At 40.5% G+C, this 14,990-nt stretch overlaps 1 protein-coding gene across 20 annotated transcripts in view; it reads left to right on the top strand.

Moving 5' to 3' along the window:
• The window catches only part of ptprk (protein tyrosine phosphatase receptor type K), a 216,360-nt gene that overhangs the window by 170,128 nt on the left and 31,242 nt on the right, over nucleotides 1-14,990 (top strand). For 11 of the 20 annotated variants that reach the window (XM_037537657.1, XM_037537665.1, XM_037537663.1 and 8 more), the window contains 5 exons: nucleotides 3,496-3,525; nucleotides 6,835-6,995; nucleotides 9,120-9,155; nucleotides 13,570-13,581; nucleotides 14,433-14,617. In XM_037537657.1, the coding sequence (XP_037393554.1) occupies nucleotides 3,496-3,525; nucleotides 6,835-6,995; nucleotides 9,120-9,155; nucleotides 13,570-13,581; nucleotides 14,433-14,617 (424 nt within the window). The remainder of the gene's footprint in view (nucleotides 1-3,495; nucleotides 3,526-6,834; nucleotides 6,996-9,119; nucleotides 9,156-13,569; nucleotides 13,582-14,432; nucleotides 14,618-14,990) is intronic. The other 9 variants (XM_037537669.1, XM_037537668.1, XM_037537659.1 and 6 more) reach the window with 5 other exon arrangements.

Below are 14,990 nucleotides of genomic sequence, written 5' to 3'. Positions count from 1 at the left end.
TTCTGGGGTAATGAAGTGATTGTGTGGGGTTCTGGGGTAATGAAGTGATTGTTTGGGGTTCTGGGGTAATGAAGTGATTGTGTGGGGTTCTGGGGTAATGATGTGATTGTTTGGGGTTCTGGGGTAATGAAGTGATTGTGTGGGGTTCTGGGGTAATGAAGTGATTGTTTGGGGTTCTGGGGTAATGAAGTGATTGTGTGGGGTTCTGGGGTAATGAAGTGATTGTGTGGGGTTCTGGGGTAATGAAGTGATTGTTTGGGGTTCTGGGGTAATGAAGTGATTGTGTGGGGTTCTGGGGTAATGAAGTGATTGTTTGGGGTTCTGGGGTAATGAAGTGATTGTGTGGGGTTCTGGGGTAATGAAGTGATTGTGTGGGGTTCTGGGGTAATGAAGTGATTGTTTGGGGTTCTGGGGTAATGAAGTGATTGTGTGGGGTTCTGGGGTAATGAAGTGATTGTGTGGGGTTCTGGGGTAATGAAGTGATTGTTTGGGGTTCTGGGGTAATGATGTGATTGTTTGGGGTTCTGGGGTAATGAAGTGATTGTGTGGGGTTCTGGGGTAATGAAGTGATTGTTTGGGGTTCTGGGGTAATGAAGTGATTGTGTGGGGTTCTGGGGTAATGATGTGATTGTTTGGGGTTCTGGGGTAATGAAGTGATTGTGTGGGGTTCTGGGGTAATGAAGTGATTGTTTGGGGTTCTGGGGTAATGAAGTGATTGTGTGGGGTTCTGGGGTAATGATGTGATTGTTTGGGGTTCTGGGGTAATGAAGTGATTGTGTGGGGTTCTGGGGTAATGAAGTGATTGTTTGGGGTTCTGGGGTAATGAAGTGATTGTGTGGGGTTCTGGGGTAATGAAGTGATTGTGTGGGGTTCTAGGGTAATGAAGTGATTGTGTGGGGTTCTGGGGTAATGAAGTGATTGTGTGGGGTTCTAGGGTAATGAAGTGATTGTGTGGGGGTTCTAGAGTAATGGAGTAACAGTGTGTTTAGGGTGACCTGCAGTTGATTAGGAAAGCTTGTACGGTCAGTTTCTCCGTTTTTCTTTCGAGTCTAATGCTGGTTGTTGGCGTGTCTGCTTTACCTGCCGTGCTGCCAAAGCAATTACATGAAGATGTAACAGTCACATCAACAACAATTAAACATGAAGCCAAATCTTTACAAAGCAACACTCATCAGTGCCTTTATACACAACAACAACAACAACAACACAGGTGCAAACAGTAGAGAACATCTTCTGTGCTTCTGTGATTGTTTTCTTTCTTTATCTCTTCTTCCCGTTGAACTGCTGTCTGTCGTGAGTTTGTGTTGGCCTTACTGGCCATTTTGCACCTCAGAGAATCATCCAGTATCTTTAAGACTTCATTCTACATCTCACTGTTCATCATCATCATCATCCAGAGGACGTGCGTCACGTCGGAGCCGAAGTTAGACGAAGTTAACTTTTTCTATAAAAAAAGATTGAGAAAGTTTCCTTCTCTCTCACACTCTCTCATGCACTGGCTGGCTCTCGTGTTAAAGTTCACTTGCTGACCCTGCTGCAGAAGAGACGGATATGTGTTGAGATGTGGGAGTGTGGAAGCATCTCCAAAGTTCAGTGTCCCTCGCCCTGGGGTCTTGGCTATCTGTGGCCAAATCCTTGGTGAATATATCTCAGCCTGAGTCATCGTGTCCAGCGTTAGTTTTAAACAAAATGAACATTCGGAACATTACATGAAAGGACGTTATATCACAGTGATTTTCCCCCCTAAGCGCGCTTTGATGAGTGTGTTTGGCCGGGCTTGTAGTGTGAATTGGCCTGCGTTGCCGTGTTTAGTGTTGGCAGAAAGCCTGCGGTGGAATATACAGCTAGGTCTGCATCCTGGGTCATCTGGCTCCAGTGAGGCTGAATTCTCTTATCCTTGCTCAACTGGATTTATGCTGGAAATAATTTATACTCGCTTATTGAATTTCCAAAAATACGACTCAGAAAATAAAATAAAAAAGAGTTCCTTTGACTTGAACTGTTGGTTATTAATATGCTCCTTTATCTGCTTTATGTTCTTTGGAGAGATCCTAGTGCAGAGTTTGGAGTGTAAAGAAGCTGATATGGTCCTAAAAGTGTTGTACATTATTGGATATCTCAATGTTCTTAATAGTTAAATATAGCAAAGGTTAAATATTATCTTTTAATTTTCCAGAACAGACAGAAGTTCTGTTTTACTTCAGACCATCTTTTTTAAATGCCTGTTCGTTCTATGGTTTTATTGGGTAGCCTGTTATTATGGCTATAAGCAGCCAGTAGAACGTGTAACTACTGTGTATAGATTCAGCACAGAGATAATAGCATTCATTCAAGATCAGCTGAGGGAGAACAACACTGTTCCAGGATCAGCTCAAAGAGAACACCACTGATTCACAATCATCTCAGAGAGAACAGCAGTAATTCAGGATCAGCTCAAAGAGAAGCACCACTCTTTTTGGATCAGCTGAGAAAGTACAGCACTGAGTCAACACTGAGATCAGGTCAGAGAGTACTAGTCTGAGTGCAGCTCAGTTAAGAGAGAACAGCAAAGATTTAGGATCAGGACAATCCGGACGCGGACCATCCGTAGTAACTATCCGAAGTAAGGGAATATTTATTTCCGAAGTCGGACTGTAGCGAGGGGGGCTTTATGGGCACATTTCCTGACCATCCACCATCCTCCACCCATAAAACACGGCTGCCATTCTTCGTGCAACTTTGAAACACATTCATGACTTTTCTAGCTGTATTTTTAAGCCATTATTTTCCAGATTTTGGAAACACTCTTTAAGCCACATTACTTACCATTTGTGTGCGAGATGTTTACAGTGTGTGTTTTTTTTCAGAGCATATGTTCATTGTTATCATCATTTCTATTTAATATACATAAACTCCTCAGTTACTGCTGCTCCATCCTGGTAAAACGACGGAGCGCAGACTTATTTGTTCATGCACAAGTGCGAACTTCGCTTCTGATGCGAAATCGGAGCTCGGCGCTCGGCGCTCTCCGCGAGGCTCTGGGAGATACTGCATCTTTAAAATGGTGGTCGATGATGATGCTTGCCCTTGCAGGATTTCCGCTGCTTACTGGTTTTAATTTGCTTCGTTTGTTTCATTTGTTTTTGTTGTAAATTGTTTCACTTGCAGGGGAAAATAAAAAAATCTAGCCGCTAGTGCTTTTAATTGCTTTTTCTAATTGCGAGTGTTTTCAATGATGCACTCAGATATCATTAGTGTCCAGCTTGGCATGCTACGATTTATTTGTGTTTTCATTTCTTTTTTCCTTTATTTTTCAGCTGCTTAGATTGCATGCAAATTGTCACAGGCATGTGTTTTTGGAACAGTAGCGCAAATAAAGAGAAAAGCTGATAAATAACAGTAAATAAAGCCTAAGATGTGTTGTCCGGCACAGCTCTGCTACTCCTGTTGGATCCCGATTCTGCATTGACCACTCTTTCTTCATTCTGTTTGTGCTGTTTCTCGTTTGCTTGCCAGGAGGACCTACTATTCTTACTCATATTACCTGTAAGTAAAAAAAATACAGAGTGGATAAAGACGAGCAAAACCAGCAGACGGGTTGTTGGTCTTTGTCTCTGGCTGGTCCTGTTAGTGTTTTAAAGATGCAGTATCCTTTTTTCAAGTGAAAACACGAACCGCTTAGGCCAAACTCTCACTCTGCCATTCTGCCAGCTCCAACATGCTCCGTGCTCTCAGCCATGATCCAAGCGCTGTGTTATTTGAAAAAAGAATGCTGCACTTGTGTCTGTATTTCATTTCTTCATTTCCTTTTTTGCGTTGGTTTTTTTTTCCGTTATGCATGTGTGTATGTGTGGGTGTTCGTGTCAGTTGACCATCCTCGCCATCCATCCCACACACACTGCTCCACTCATACCGGTCTGTTCAGTGTATATGGGCGGGGGTGCTCACTTTTACTGACACTTTGGGGAAAAATTAGTGTTGTTTTTATATTGGGGGCAGTCGTGGGCTGGAGGTCAGGGATCCAGCCTCATGACCAGAAGGTTCGATCCCCAGAGCCGACAGCACATGACTGAGGTGTCTTTGAGCAAGACACCTAACCCCCAACTGCTCCCCGGGCGCTGCGGATTGGGCTGCCCACCGCTCCGGGCAAGCAACTGTTCCCCAGGCACTGCTGTGTCTGATCCACTCGCACCAGCACAACACACACTAACACACCACCACCACCACATCAGTGTTACGGCAGTGCTGAGAATGATCCACCACCCAAACAGTACCTGCTCTGTGAGGGTCCATGGGGGTCCTGACCACTGAAGAACAGGGTAACAGAGTATCAGAGAAACAGATGGACTACAGTCTGTAACTGTAGAACTACAGAGTGCAGCTATACAGTAAGTGGAGCTGGTAAAGTGGACAGTGAGTGAATATGAATATATGATGAAACTGACTGATGGAGATCAGTTAAAGGGCTGAGCGTGAACAGTATAGATGAACGTGGGCTCACTATTTGGCAGGCAGCGTTTGACTACTTGAGCTTTTTATTTGTGTGTTATAACTCATTAATTGTCTTTAATAACTTTTAAGGTGTGACTCAATTAATAATCATTAATATACCAATTTTATACATTCATAACCATTTATAAGGGTCATGCTGTAAAGTGGTACAGAAAAATATGCAACTAAATTCTAATCAGTGCACAAATATTGCTTAGAAGTTTTAAAAGAACTTTTGATCCACTTCAGAAATGATGTACTACTATAGAATTTAAAAAAATTCTGAATTTGTAAATTTGAAATTCTTTTTTTATGTGAATTAGAAAAATAAAAAAAGCAGTCCGGTCCACACTTTTTAAAATAATATCCTCATAATTAGGCAGATTACTGCGTATTATTAGTATTATTATTAGTAGTAGTATTAGCTTGATCACTAAAGTATATCTAATGGTTCTTGTTGTTACTACTCTGTTCTACTGAAGATCATATATTTGCCCCATGATAATATAATATAATATAATATAGAATTGAATACAATTGTAATTTACTTTTGAAAAATTTTTTTAGAAAAATTACTGCTTGTTTTCATACTTAAAATAATAGAGAGAAATTAGGCTTACAACCCCCCACCCCCCCACCCCCAACCAACACCACCACTCCCGCCCGCGTCCACTCACCATCATCTGTTTTTCCATCAGTCACTTCACCTGACGCCTCATTTGAACTAACCACTCGTTCATTCGCGTTACGTTAGCCATCAATTCCTCAACCGGTCAGAACATTCTTACTGCACGACCCACGCCTGACCGTCTGCAGTCCAGCTCCAATCAACAGAAACCTTCTCACCAGCATTCCTCCCAAACTCCTCAGTGGCTCTGAACTTGTTGGCGAGAACCGTAGAAAAAAGTCTCAGAGCTGAGATACAGACTTCGCCCCTTGAGCCTATTTACTCTTCAGTTCAGTCTCCAAATTTTCCTCAGTCTGGTCTGAAAGTCCCGGCTTATTATTCTTCATAAGAAAAGGTTTTAACAGTTTCACACGTCTTGTCCAATCTTGAAACTGAACCTGCCACAGAAGCGCGACTGCGTGATGCCTTAGAGCAGCGGAGTCGAACTGAAACGCTGAAAGGGCCGTATTGAAAAATCTCAGCCAATCGTTGGACCAGCTGTGGTTTTACTTCACTTCTACTGAACGTTTTGACCCCAACTGGCCGTATTTAAAACCACTGCAACAGAAAAATAGGCACCGAATACTTAAACCTCGTTAAAAGGAGGTTTTTTAAAAAACTGGACACCTGGCACCTTCACCGTACCTTTTGTGTAACCACCGGCCTGAAGATCGTTAATGGAGGCAGGAACTGACCGTGCTTTCTGTGCTGCAGTGCATGCTGGGGAACAGTGTGAAACAGGCTAATCATATTAGAAAGTAAAATAATTTCGTGGGCCAAATAGGATTGTGCCATCGGCCTGCTTCGCCTGTGGGCCTTGCGTTTGACACATGGGCCATCGAAGAACCACTTTTGGTTCTCTAAATAAGCTTTAGATGGTTCTTTCGTGCAGCACATTTGTAAATGAGCTGTTTGAATGTGAGGAACCGTTGTAATGTTTAAAGAGCTGCCATATGGTGTGAAGGAACCTTTACATTATGTGGATCTTCACTTCCAGGCATCTTGTTTACAAACACGGTTCTTCAGGAAAACAAAAGTGGTTCTTCTATGGTTGTGCTTAAAGAACTTTTATATATGTATAAAGCAAAACTTAAAACTTTAAAAAAGAAAACCTTCTTAATGTCCATAATTTCAAAATGTCTTGAATGGTTTGTTTTCCAAATTTCTATTGGTCCATTCACGCGATGTTAAGAGCAGCATTGTTTTCAAGTGAAATGAAAACGTGAGACACTAATTAACGCTGATCTAATGGCCTCCAGTCTACATCCAATTAAGGTACATGCTGTAATCCATCCAGTGACATGTTTTATTTGGAGCGTTGGGGTCCAGGTTGGAGGACTGGCGGTAAGACGAGTGAGTCCATGCGGTTTGTCCCCCTGCCTGGTGGATCCTTGAGCATGATGCCGTTTATAGCCTTCATCTCTCCATATTAACTCTACCTGGGCTTCTCCAGATGTCTGCACACGTTTCCTAAGGGGTTTCCTCAAGGGTTCCTCAGAGGTTCCTGAACGTTCTCCTTTGCCGTGGAACGGCACTCTCCCTTTGGCTCACCCTGTTCTCTCTCCTGCGTCTTGCTGTGATGTTCTGGTGCATCTCGGGGGCCTGTTGAGTGTTGTTTTTGGGCGTGGGGGTTTGCTGGGTGGTCGTGAAAACAAGAAACGAGATGCTAACGGTTTCACGTTTGGTTGATTCGTCAGGAAACTGGCAAAGAAACGCAAAGACGCCATTGGAAACACCAGGCAGGAGATGACCCACATGGTGAACGCCATGGACCGCAGCTACGCTGAGCAGAGCACTCTACATGCCGAGGATCCGATGTCCGTCACCTTCATGGACTCGCACAGCTTCAACAACCGCTGTAAGTGTGACTTTTACCTCATAGAACCCCAATGCGCAACCTCACAGAGGAACTGACTCTGAGGCAAGCGCAACTCTTTGCTTTTGTGTATGTGAAGAAAGTTGTTTATAGGGAGCAAAATGCTTTTAATAATTGCAAAAAGGTTTTAACTGATACGTAAAATGTAATATGTTATTTTGTCTTTACCTAACATGTAGATTCATTTTCACAATTTACCTTTTGCCCAAAATTAAGAACATTACGCAAACACAAAAAGCTTAATCAGTGCATTCGTTGGGTATTATTTCCGCTTTAATTGCTTTTAACCCTCTTTTAACTCTAAGGGACAGTTTTTCTGGCCAAGTCTAGTCTAAATTGCAGAACCAGTGGTGAATCACGATTGAAAAGTCTTTTTTTTGGTCTGGGTTTAAGCCTAATCCAGCCTAATCTAGGGAAAACTGGCTCTAAGGGTCAATATGTGCATCCACACTTAAGTTAATGCACATTTAAGAACTTACAGGCTAATGTAAATGCCTTCTAGGGCCTGGCCATGTCGTACTGTGTAGATCTTTGGGTTTTAGAGAGTTTTACACTGCAGAAAATTGTGTCTCATTAAGTAAAATGAATTTTAATCTAGTCAATATATCTAATATTGCTCATGTTGAGATTGTTGTAAGCTTATTATAAGATTATTTTACTTATTTTAATAAGTCAAATGATCTCATAATATTGGCAGATGTCTTGGCCTGAGGATATTTCTCACAATAAGCAAAAATGTCTGGCAATATTATGAGATCATTTGAATTATAAAATGGCTTAAAACGAGTAAAAAAGTTAGAAATAAGTGGTGTGATCTTATTTCAAGATTATTTCAATGTCGGCATAAGAAATGTTATTTATATCGACTAAATTTAGGATAATTTCACTTGAACAGATCCCGTTTTTTGCGGTGTAAGGTGTTGCTAACCTACTTTGCCAAATCTTTACCAGAATATTTGCGAATATGCGAGCATATGTGGGGGCATATCCTACCCAACATGCTTACACTTAAATCGATGAAAGCTGATTTCTCAGTAATCGCTGTATTACTCATCCGGAGATGCACAACAAGAACGCCATGTGCACCCACACGCAGGTTACTGCGCAGCTACCAGTAAAGCGTGGTATTTCAAGTTTAGGTGAGAAAACCTGTTTACATGTTGCTTTCTACAGTCCACAAACACTGGTCCAGTCTTCACTGTTTTAAAGCTTTTTTCATGCTTTTAAGAGCAGCAGCCAGACATTTCAGGTATTAAATGTCTTAAATCTAGTCCACCTACTCATGAATATGCCTCATTATGAGATTGTTGTAACTGTATTATCTGAATATTATTTCCAGATTTTTGTGGTCAGAACCCACCAGAAGGTCCATTCAGTTCTATACCCTATAACCTTACAAGAGTCATGCATTGTAGCCCCTGTAGTTGCTGAATAATGAGCCTAATATTGTGATTTTAATGGGTTAAAGTCTGTTTGTGTAGTCATTGGCACTGATTTTGCTCGTTTCAAACATTAATTCTTGAGAAAAGTAACACATTCATGCATTCTCCTTCATTTTTAATAAGCATAAATATTTCCCAGTGGAATAAGTTAAAAGGGTTTAAAGGACCCATATTATAGAAAAGCAATTTTTTACATAAAAGAATTTACTCATCCAGGCTGAGTGTATAAGCAGTTTTACAGCCTGGGCTGCTTTTTGTATGAGACAGTAAAGCACAGCCAATCAGAACAGAGCTCATTTACATATATCAGTCCTAAAGGCACAGTAACAGAAACAGCCTGTTTAATTCTAAGGGATCTAGAGGACAGAAAATGGTCATGTAACAATCAATTATGACCCTTAAAGCTGCAGAAACTTTGCAAGTGGACCATACAGGGCAAATATGAGATATGGGGCAAGTAAAGACATCTAGAAATGAGTTAAATAACCGTACAGTATTCTTACAGTAATGCCATAATGAGATGTATTCGCTCTTCAGATTAGATTTAAGGTTATTTCACTGGCTGAGATCTTTTTTTTATGTGCTGTATCATTCTGCCTTTCTCACAGTTGTTTTAATCCAGGTTGAATGAAATCTCCTCTTATTAAACTCTGTTTTGCTGCAGTGCCCAACGATCCGCTCGTGCCCACGGCGGTTCTAGGTGAGGCTCGTTTCAGCCCCGCTGCCCTCACTGCTGTCCCTGTATCGGGGGTGTTCAACCACTCGCAATGAATCAGTCTCAATTGGGCACCTCCTAATTAAGCCCATATGTCCTTTACATGGTGTTGTGGACGATGGTTCACAGAGCTGAACACCCTTGCTACACAACCCAGACTACACTTCCCATCATACCTTGGTGTGCCACTCATCAATCCCTGTGTCCACAGAAAGAGTCTGTTCACAAGGCACTTTGGAGTGATCAGCGCAGATGAGAGATCTGTTAGATGGACAGAGTCGGGAGTTTTTCATACCGCATCGTGCACCTTTACGTATTGGCATCGAAAAGAAGGTCCGGCTCGATGTTTCGGCCTCACGTGATCTCAGAATCAGCATCATACGGATGAAGATGCGATGACAGTAGTAGATAATTGACTCACTTCCTCCGAAGACGCTCTTTCGCCGAGTTTAGACTGAGTTCTCTATGCATTCTCATTCGGTCATCAGATTCATCTGCTCAGATTAGGGGGGCGAAACACAGCCTGCGCTACACAATGTTCTTCTGCATGTTTGCCTGCAGTTACACATTTCGACCAGAGAGGTCTCCAAATCCCCAAATCTTACGAAGTGCAAATTTAAGAAGACGATACCACTTTAGAATAAGACTACCCTTATAAAACGAAATGGTTCATGAATTTGCCTGGTTTCAAGTTAGTTTGTTAACGGTTATTAATTAGTATACGATAAACACCTGTAAAAATGAATAAGCAGTTATACATCATACATCAGTGGCGTCCTCGGAATCGCTCAGAACGTTGGCAGCATTTCTAGGCTGTGTACGAAGATTCCTTCACGGCCTGATATGACATAGCAGCCGAGAAACGCAGCCTAGTGTCAGGCTAGCTTGTTGATGTTGAGGCTAAAAACGACATACTGAGCGAATTTGCCAATTCCAAGTTCAAACACAGCATAAATTAAGGTGCAGACTAATTAGTTGTTTTAATATTCCAGTGAATATTACGCACACGTATTTTACAGATTGTTCCAGATGGGATAATTAGCAGAATCACTCTATTATTGACTATTGTAGTGCTTGTTTTACAATGAACTGACCATCAAGGTTTTTTTTTCCTCAATAATTTTTTCACATTTGGTGATGGTCGACATTAGAGATGCCCAACGATGTTCCTGAAGATCTGCTACCTTTAGTAACTCGAGTCTGATGCACCTGGTTCCAATTTTCAGGTGTTTTTAAGGGCTGGGATGGGTGGAAGAATTGGGAATCTCTAATCTCCACTTCACCATGATTACAGAAGAGCTCCTGAGCAGCTTAACAATCTCAGCGTTGGCCTGAGATCCCCAGCGTTAGCAGTTAGCTTAGCGGTCTCCTCCAAGCGTGTTGAGCTCCAATTGACTTTCCAAAAGCAGCAGTTTAAAAAGATAGTAGTGAAGCTTCACAGGTCTTAGAGGAAGCTCATGCTAGGCTTTACCCTCCAAGCCTGGCTGTATCATGTGATAGAGGTAGAGCTACCTAATGTGTGGTAATAGTGGGCGGCTATGACTAAATTAGGCAGAAAACGTTGGGGGTGGGTGGAATACAGAAATCTCTGGGTTTCAAAAATCCAGTGTTGACTTCTCTTGCTTTGGAAGCCGTTTGAATGAACCTATTGTGCCAGAGTTGAACCCTTTCTGTGAACATGTGGTCCTAGTCTGTGTGTTTGTGTTCATTTTCCATATATGTTGACGTGATTACATGTTAATGATTTGTAGGCGTCTAAGTTCCACCCACAAATATGCTCTTTTATAGCTACTGTTGGAGGAGCTTTACAGAACACTGGAAAAATCCAGCTCAACTTCATGAGAAACTGTAGAACAGACTCGGTTTATATCACAATACCTACATTTAGAGTCGGTTATTCATTCAGCCTAATGAGAAACTGTAGAACAGACTCGGTTTATATCACAATACCTACATTTAGAGTCGGTTATTCATTCAGCCTAATGAGAAACTGTAGAACAGACTCGGTTTATATCACAATACCTACATTTAGAGTCGGTTATTCATTCAGTCTAATGAGAAACTGTAGAACAGACTCGGTTTATATCACAATACCTACATTTAGAGTCGGTTATTCATTCAGTCTAACAAGAAACTGTAGAACGGACTCGGTTTATATCACAATACCTACATTTAGAGCCGGTTATTCATTCAGCCTAACGAGAAACTGTAGAACGGACTCGGTTTATATCACAATACCTACATTTAGAGCCGGTTATTCATTCAGCCTAATGAGAAACTGTAGAACGGACTCGGTTTATATCACAATACCTACATTTAGAGTCGGTTATTCATTCAGTCTAATGAGAAACTGTAGAACGGACTCAGTTTATATCACAATACCTACATTTAGAGCCGGTTATTCATTCAGCCTAATGAGAAACTGTAGAACGGACTCGGTTTATATCACAATACCTACATTTAGAGTCGGTTATTCATTCAGTCTAATGAGAAACTGTAGAACGGACTCGGTTTATATCACAATACCTACATTTAGAGTCGGTTATTCATTCAGCCTGATGAGAAACTGTAGAACAGACTCGGTTTATATCACAATACCTACATTTAGAGACGGTTATTCATTCAGCCTGATGAGAAACTGTAGAACAGACTCGGTTTATATCACAATACCTACATTTAGAGTCGGTTATTCATTCAGTCTAATGAGAAACTGTAGAACGGACTCGGTTTATATCACAATACCTACATTTAGAGTCGGTTATTCATTCAGTCTAATGAGAAACTGTAGAACAGACTCGGTTTATATCACAATACCTACATTTAGAGTCGGTTATTCATTCAGTCTAATGAGAAACTGTAGAACAGACTCGGTTTATATCACAATACCTACATTTAGAGCCGGTTATTCATTCAGTCTAATGAGAAACTGTAGAACGGACTCGGTTTATATCACAATACCTACATTTAGAGTCGGTTATTCATTCAGCCTAATGAGAAACTGTAGAACGGACTCGGTTTATATCACAATACCTACATTTAGAGTCGGTTATTCATTCAGTCTAATGAGAAACTGTAGAACAGACTCGGTTTATATCACAATACCTACATTTAGAGCCGGTTATTCATATTCATTCAGCCTAATGAGAAACTGTAGAACAGACTCGGTTTATATCACAATACCTACATTTAGAGTCGGTTATTCATTCAGTCTAACAAGAAACTGTAGAACGGACTCGGTTTATATCACAATACCTACATTTAGAGCCGGTTATTCATTCAGTCTAACGAGAAACTGTAGAACGGACTCGGTTTATATCACAATACCTACATTTAGAGCCGGTTATTCATTCAGCCTAATGAGAAACTGTAGAACGGACTCGGTTTATATCACAATACCTACATTTAGAGCCGGTTATTCATTCAGCCTAATGAGAAACTGTAGAACGGACTCGGTTTATATCACAATACCTACATTTAGAGTCGGTTATTCATTCAGTCTAATGAGAAACTGTAGAACAGACTCGGTTTATATCACAATGCCTACATTTAGAGTCGGTTATTCATTCAGCCTAATGAGAAACTGTAGAACGGACTCGGTTTATATCACAATACCTACATTTAGAGTCGGTTATTCATTCAGTCTAATGAGAAACTGTAGAACGGACTCGGTTTATATCACAATACCTACATTTAGAGCCGGTTATTCATTCAGTCTAATGAGAAACTGTAGAACAGACTCGGTTTATATCACAATACCTACATTTAGAGCCGGTTATTCATTCAGCCTAATGAGAAACTGTAGAACGGACTCGGTTTATATCACAATACCTACATTTAGAGTCGGTTATTCATTCAGCCTAATGAGAAACTGTAGAACGGACTCGGTTTATATCACAATACCTACATTTAGAGTCGGTTATTCATTCAGCCTAATGAGAAACTGTAGAACGGACTCGGTTTATATCACAATACCTACATTTAGAGTCGGTTATTCATTCAGTCTAATGAGAAACTGTAGAACAGACTCGGTTTATATCACAATACCTACATTTAGAGTCGGTTATTCATTCAGTCTAATGAGAAACTGTAGAACGGACTCGGTTTATATCACAATACCTACATGTAGAGTCGGTTATTCATTCAGTCTAATGAGAAACTGTAGAACAGACTCGGTTTATATCACAATACCTACATTTAGAGCCGGTTATTCATTCAGCCTAATGAGAAACTGTAGAACAGACTCTGTTTATATCACAAATTCTTTCTGAAGGGTTAAGTAGTGTTGAGTGGTCCATCTCACTCCTTCCCCTAGTGTGTGTGTGTTGTGTAGATGTAGGTTGCTCAGTTTAATGTGAGTCTGCTCTAAATCACCTGTTTTTCCCTCACGCTGCCCTGCTAGTGCCCATCACCGGTGAGTATCGCCATATAATCTGTGGGAGTAGAGCTGAAGTAGCTGAAGCCGTGTGTGTGTGTGTGTGTGTGTTTCATTACAGGTGGGCATTTTGACCTTTTTCACAATTTAAATATCCTCATATTTAAATAAATGGTGTTTTAATAACCCAGTAAGGAAATATTTTATACTGTAATGAATAAAAACCAAAAGCACAGAGGTTGTTCTGATCAGTCACTGAGCGGATTAGTCATCTGATCATCGGGTCTGCTGTTTTCTTGAGTAAATAGTATGAAGCAGATAGTATGAAGTCTCCCCGCAGGTCACGTGGTGTGAACTTGTTTCAAACTGTTGAATTTTGTATATTGGCTATAATATATTAATTACTGATTATCATTATTGGTTTAGAACTTAAGTGTCAGTACAGCCTTAATATCTGTATATTTTATTAAACACGCCCATCTCTGTTTTTTTACAATTTAATTTGGCTGCTGAAAGCCTGAGTTTAACCTTTTTATTTATTTATTTTATGTTTATTTATTTCTGTAAATAGTCTTTTTAATTGACGTTTTTTCTCATGTTTACCTCATTTTCCCAAATTGTTTGTGACTGAACTAGTTCTGTGTATTGCTTTGGTAAATTGGCTGCCGAGTCTGTGAGCTTGGCTCATCTTTGGTCATGTGTGTTGTAGATGGGGTGATTCTAGTCAGATGTAGACTAGAAGAACCAGGGGAAATAGCCTGGTTTTCATTCGATGTGTTTATTATATTTAGCTTCATTTCCTATTTTGTGAATAAGCAGGTGTATAGGTGCTGTGGTAGGTCAGTGTTGGGACGCATGAGCTTCACCGTGTTGTTTTGTGTCCTTTGTAGATGAGAACCACGCGGCAGCGGCAGAGAACAGCCGCCTGCTGGACGTCCCACGGTATCACTGCGAGGGGACGGAGTCTCCGTACCAGACGGGTCAGCTTCACCCGGCCATCAGAGTGGCTGATCTGCTCCAACACATCAACCTGATGAAGACGTCCGACAGCTACGGGTTTAAGGAGGAGTACGAGGTGAGTTGCACTATGAGCTGTCAGGGGAAAAAACAACAGACATGGCCCAAATGGAATAGATAACAATCTTGAATATATATATATATATATATATATATATATATATATATATATATATATATATATATAATTTTTCCCTACTTTTTGAATAATTTGAAAAAACAATTCTAGTTCCATTGACTTTCATTAAAATTAAAGTATGTTTTTCCCTTCTCCTGTAAAGTTACTATTTTGGAGATACGAGGTTTTGTTCCGACAAGTTTATACATATTTCTTATGTATAAACTTACCTATATATTACATGTGGGACATATCAATTTATAAATAATATATGAGGTTTATTATCATGATATTATTCACATAAATATTTTAT

The sequence above is a fragment of the Pygocentrus nattereri genome, chromosome 4 (assembly GCF_015220715.1).
Source record: "Pygocentrus nattereri isolate fPygNat1 chromosome 4, fPygNat1.pri, whole genome shotgun sequence".
In the NCBI taxonomy this organism is placed as follows: Eukaryota; Metazoa; Chordata; class Actinopteri; order Characiformes; family Serrasalmidae; genus Pygocentrus; species Pygocentrus nattereri.
This window is presented reverse-complemented; position numbering and strand designations above follow the sequence as displayed.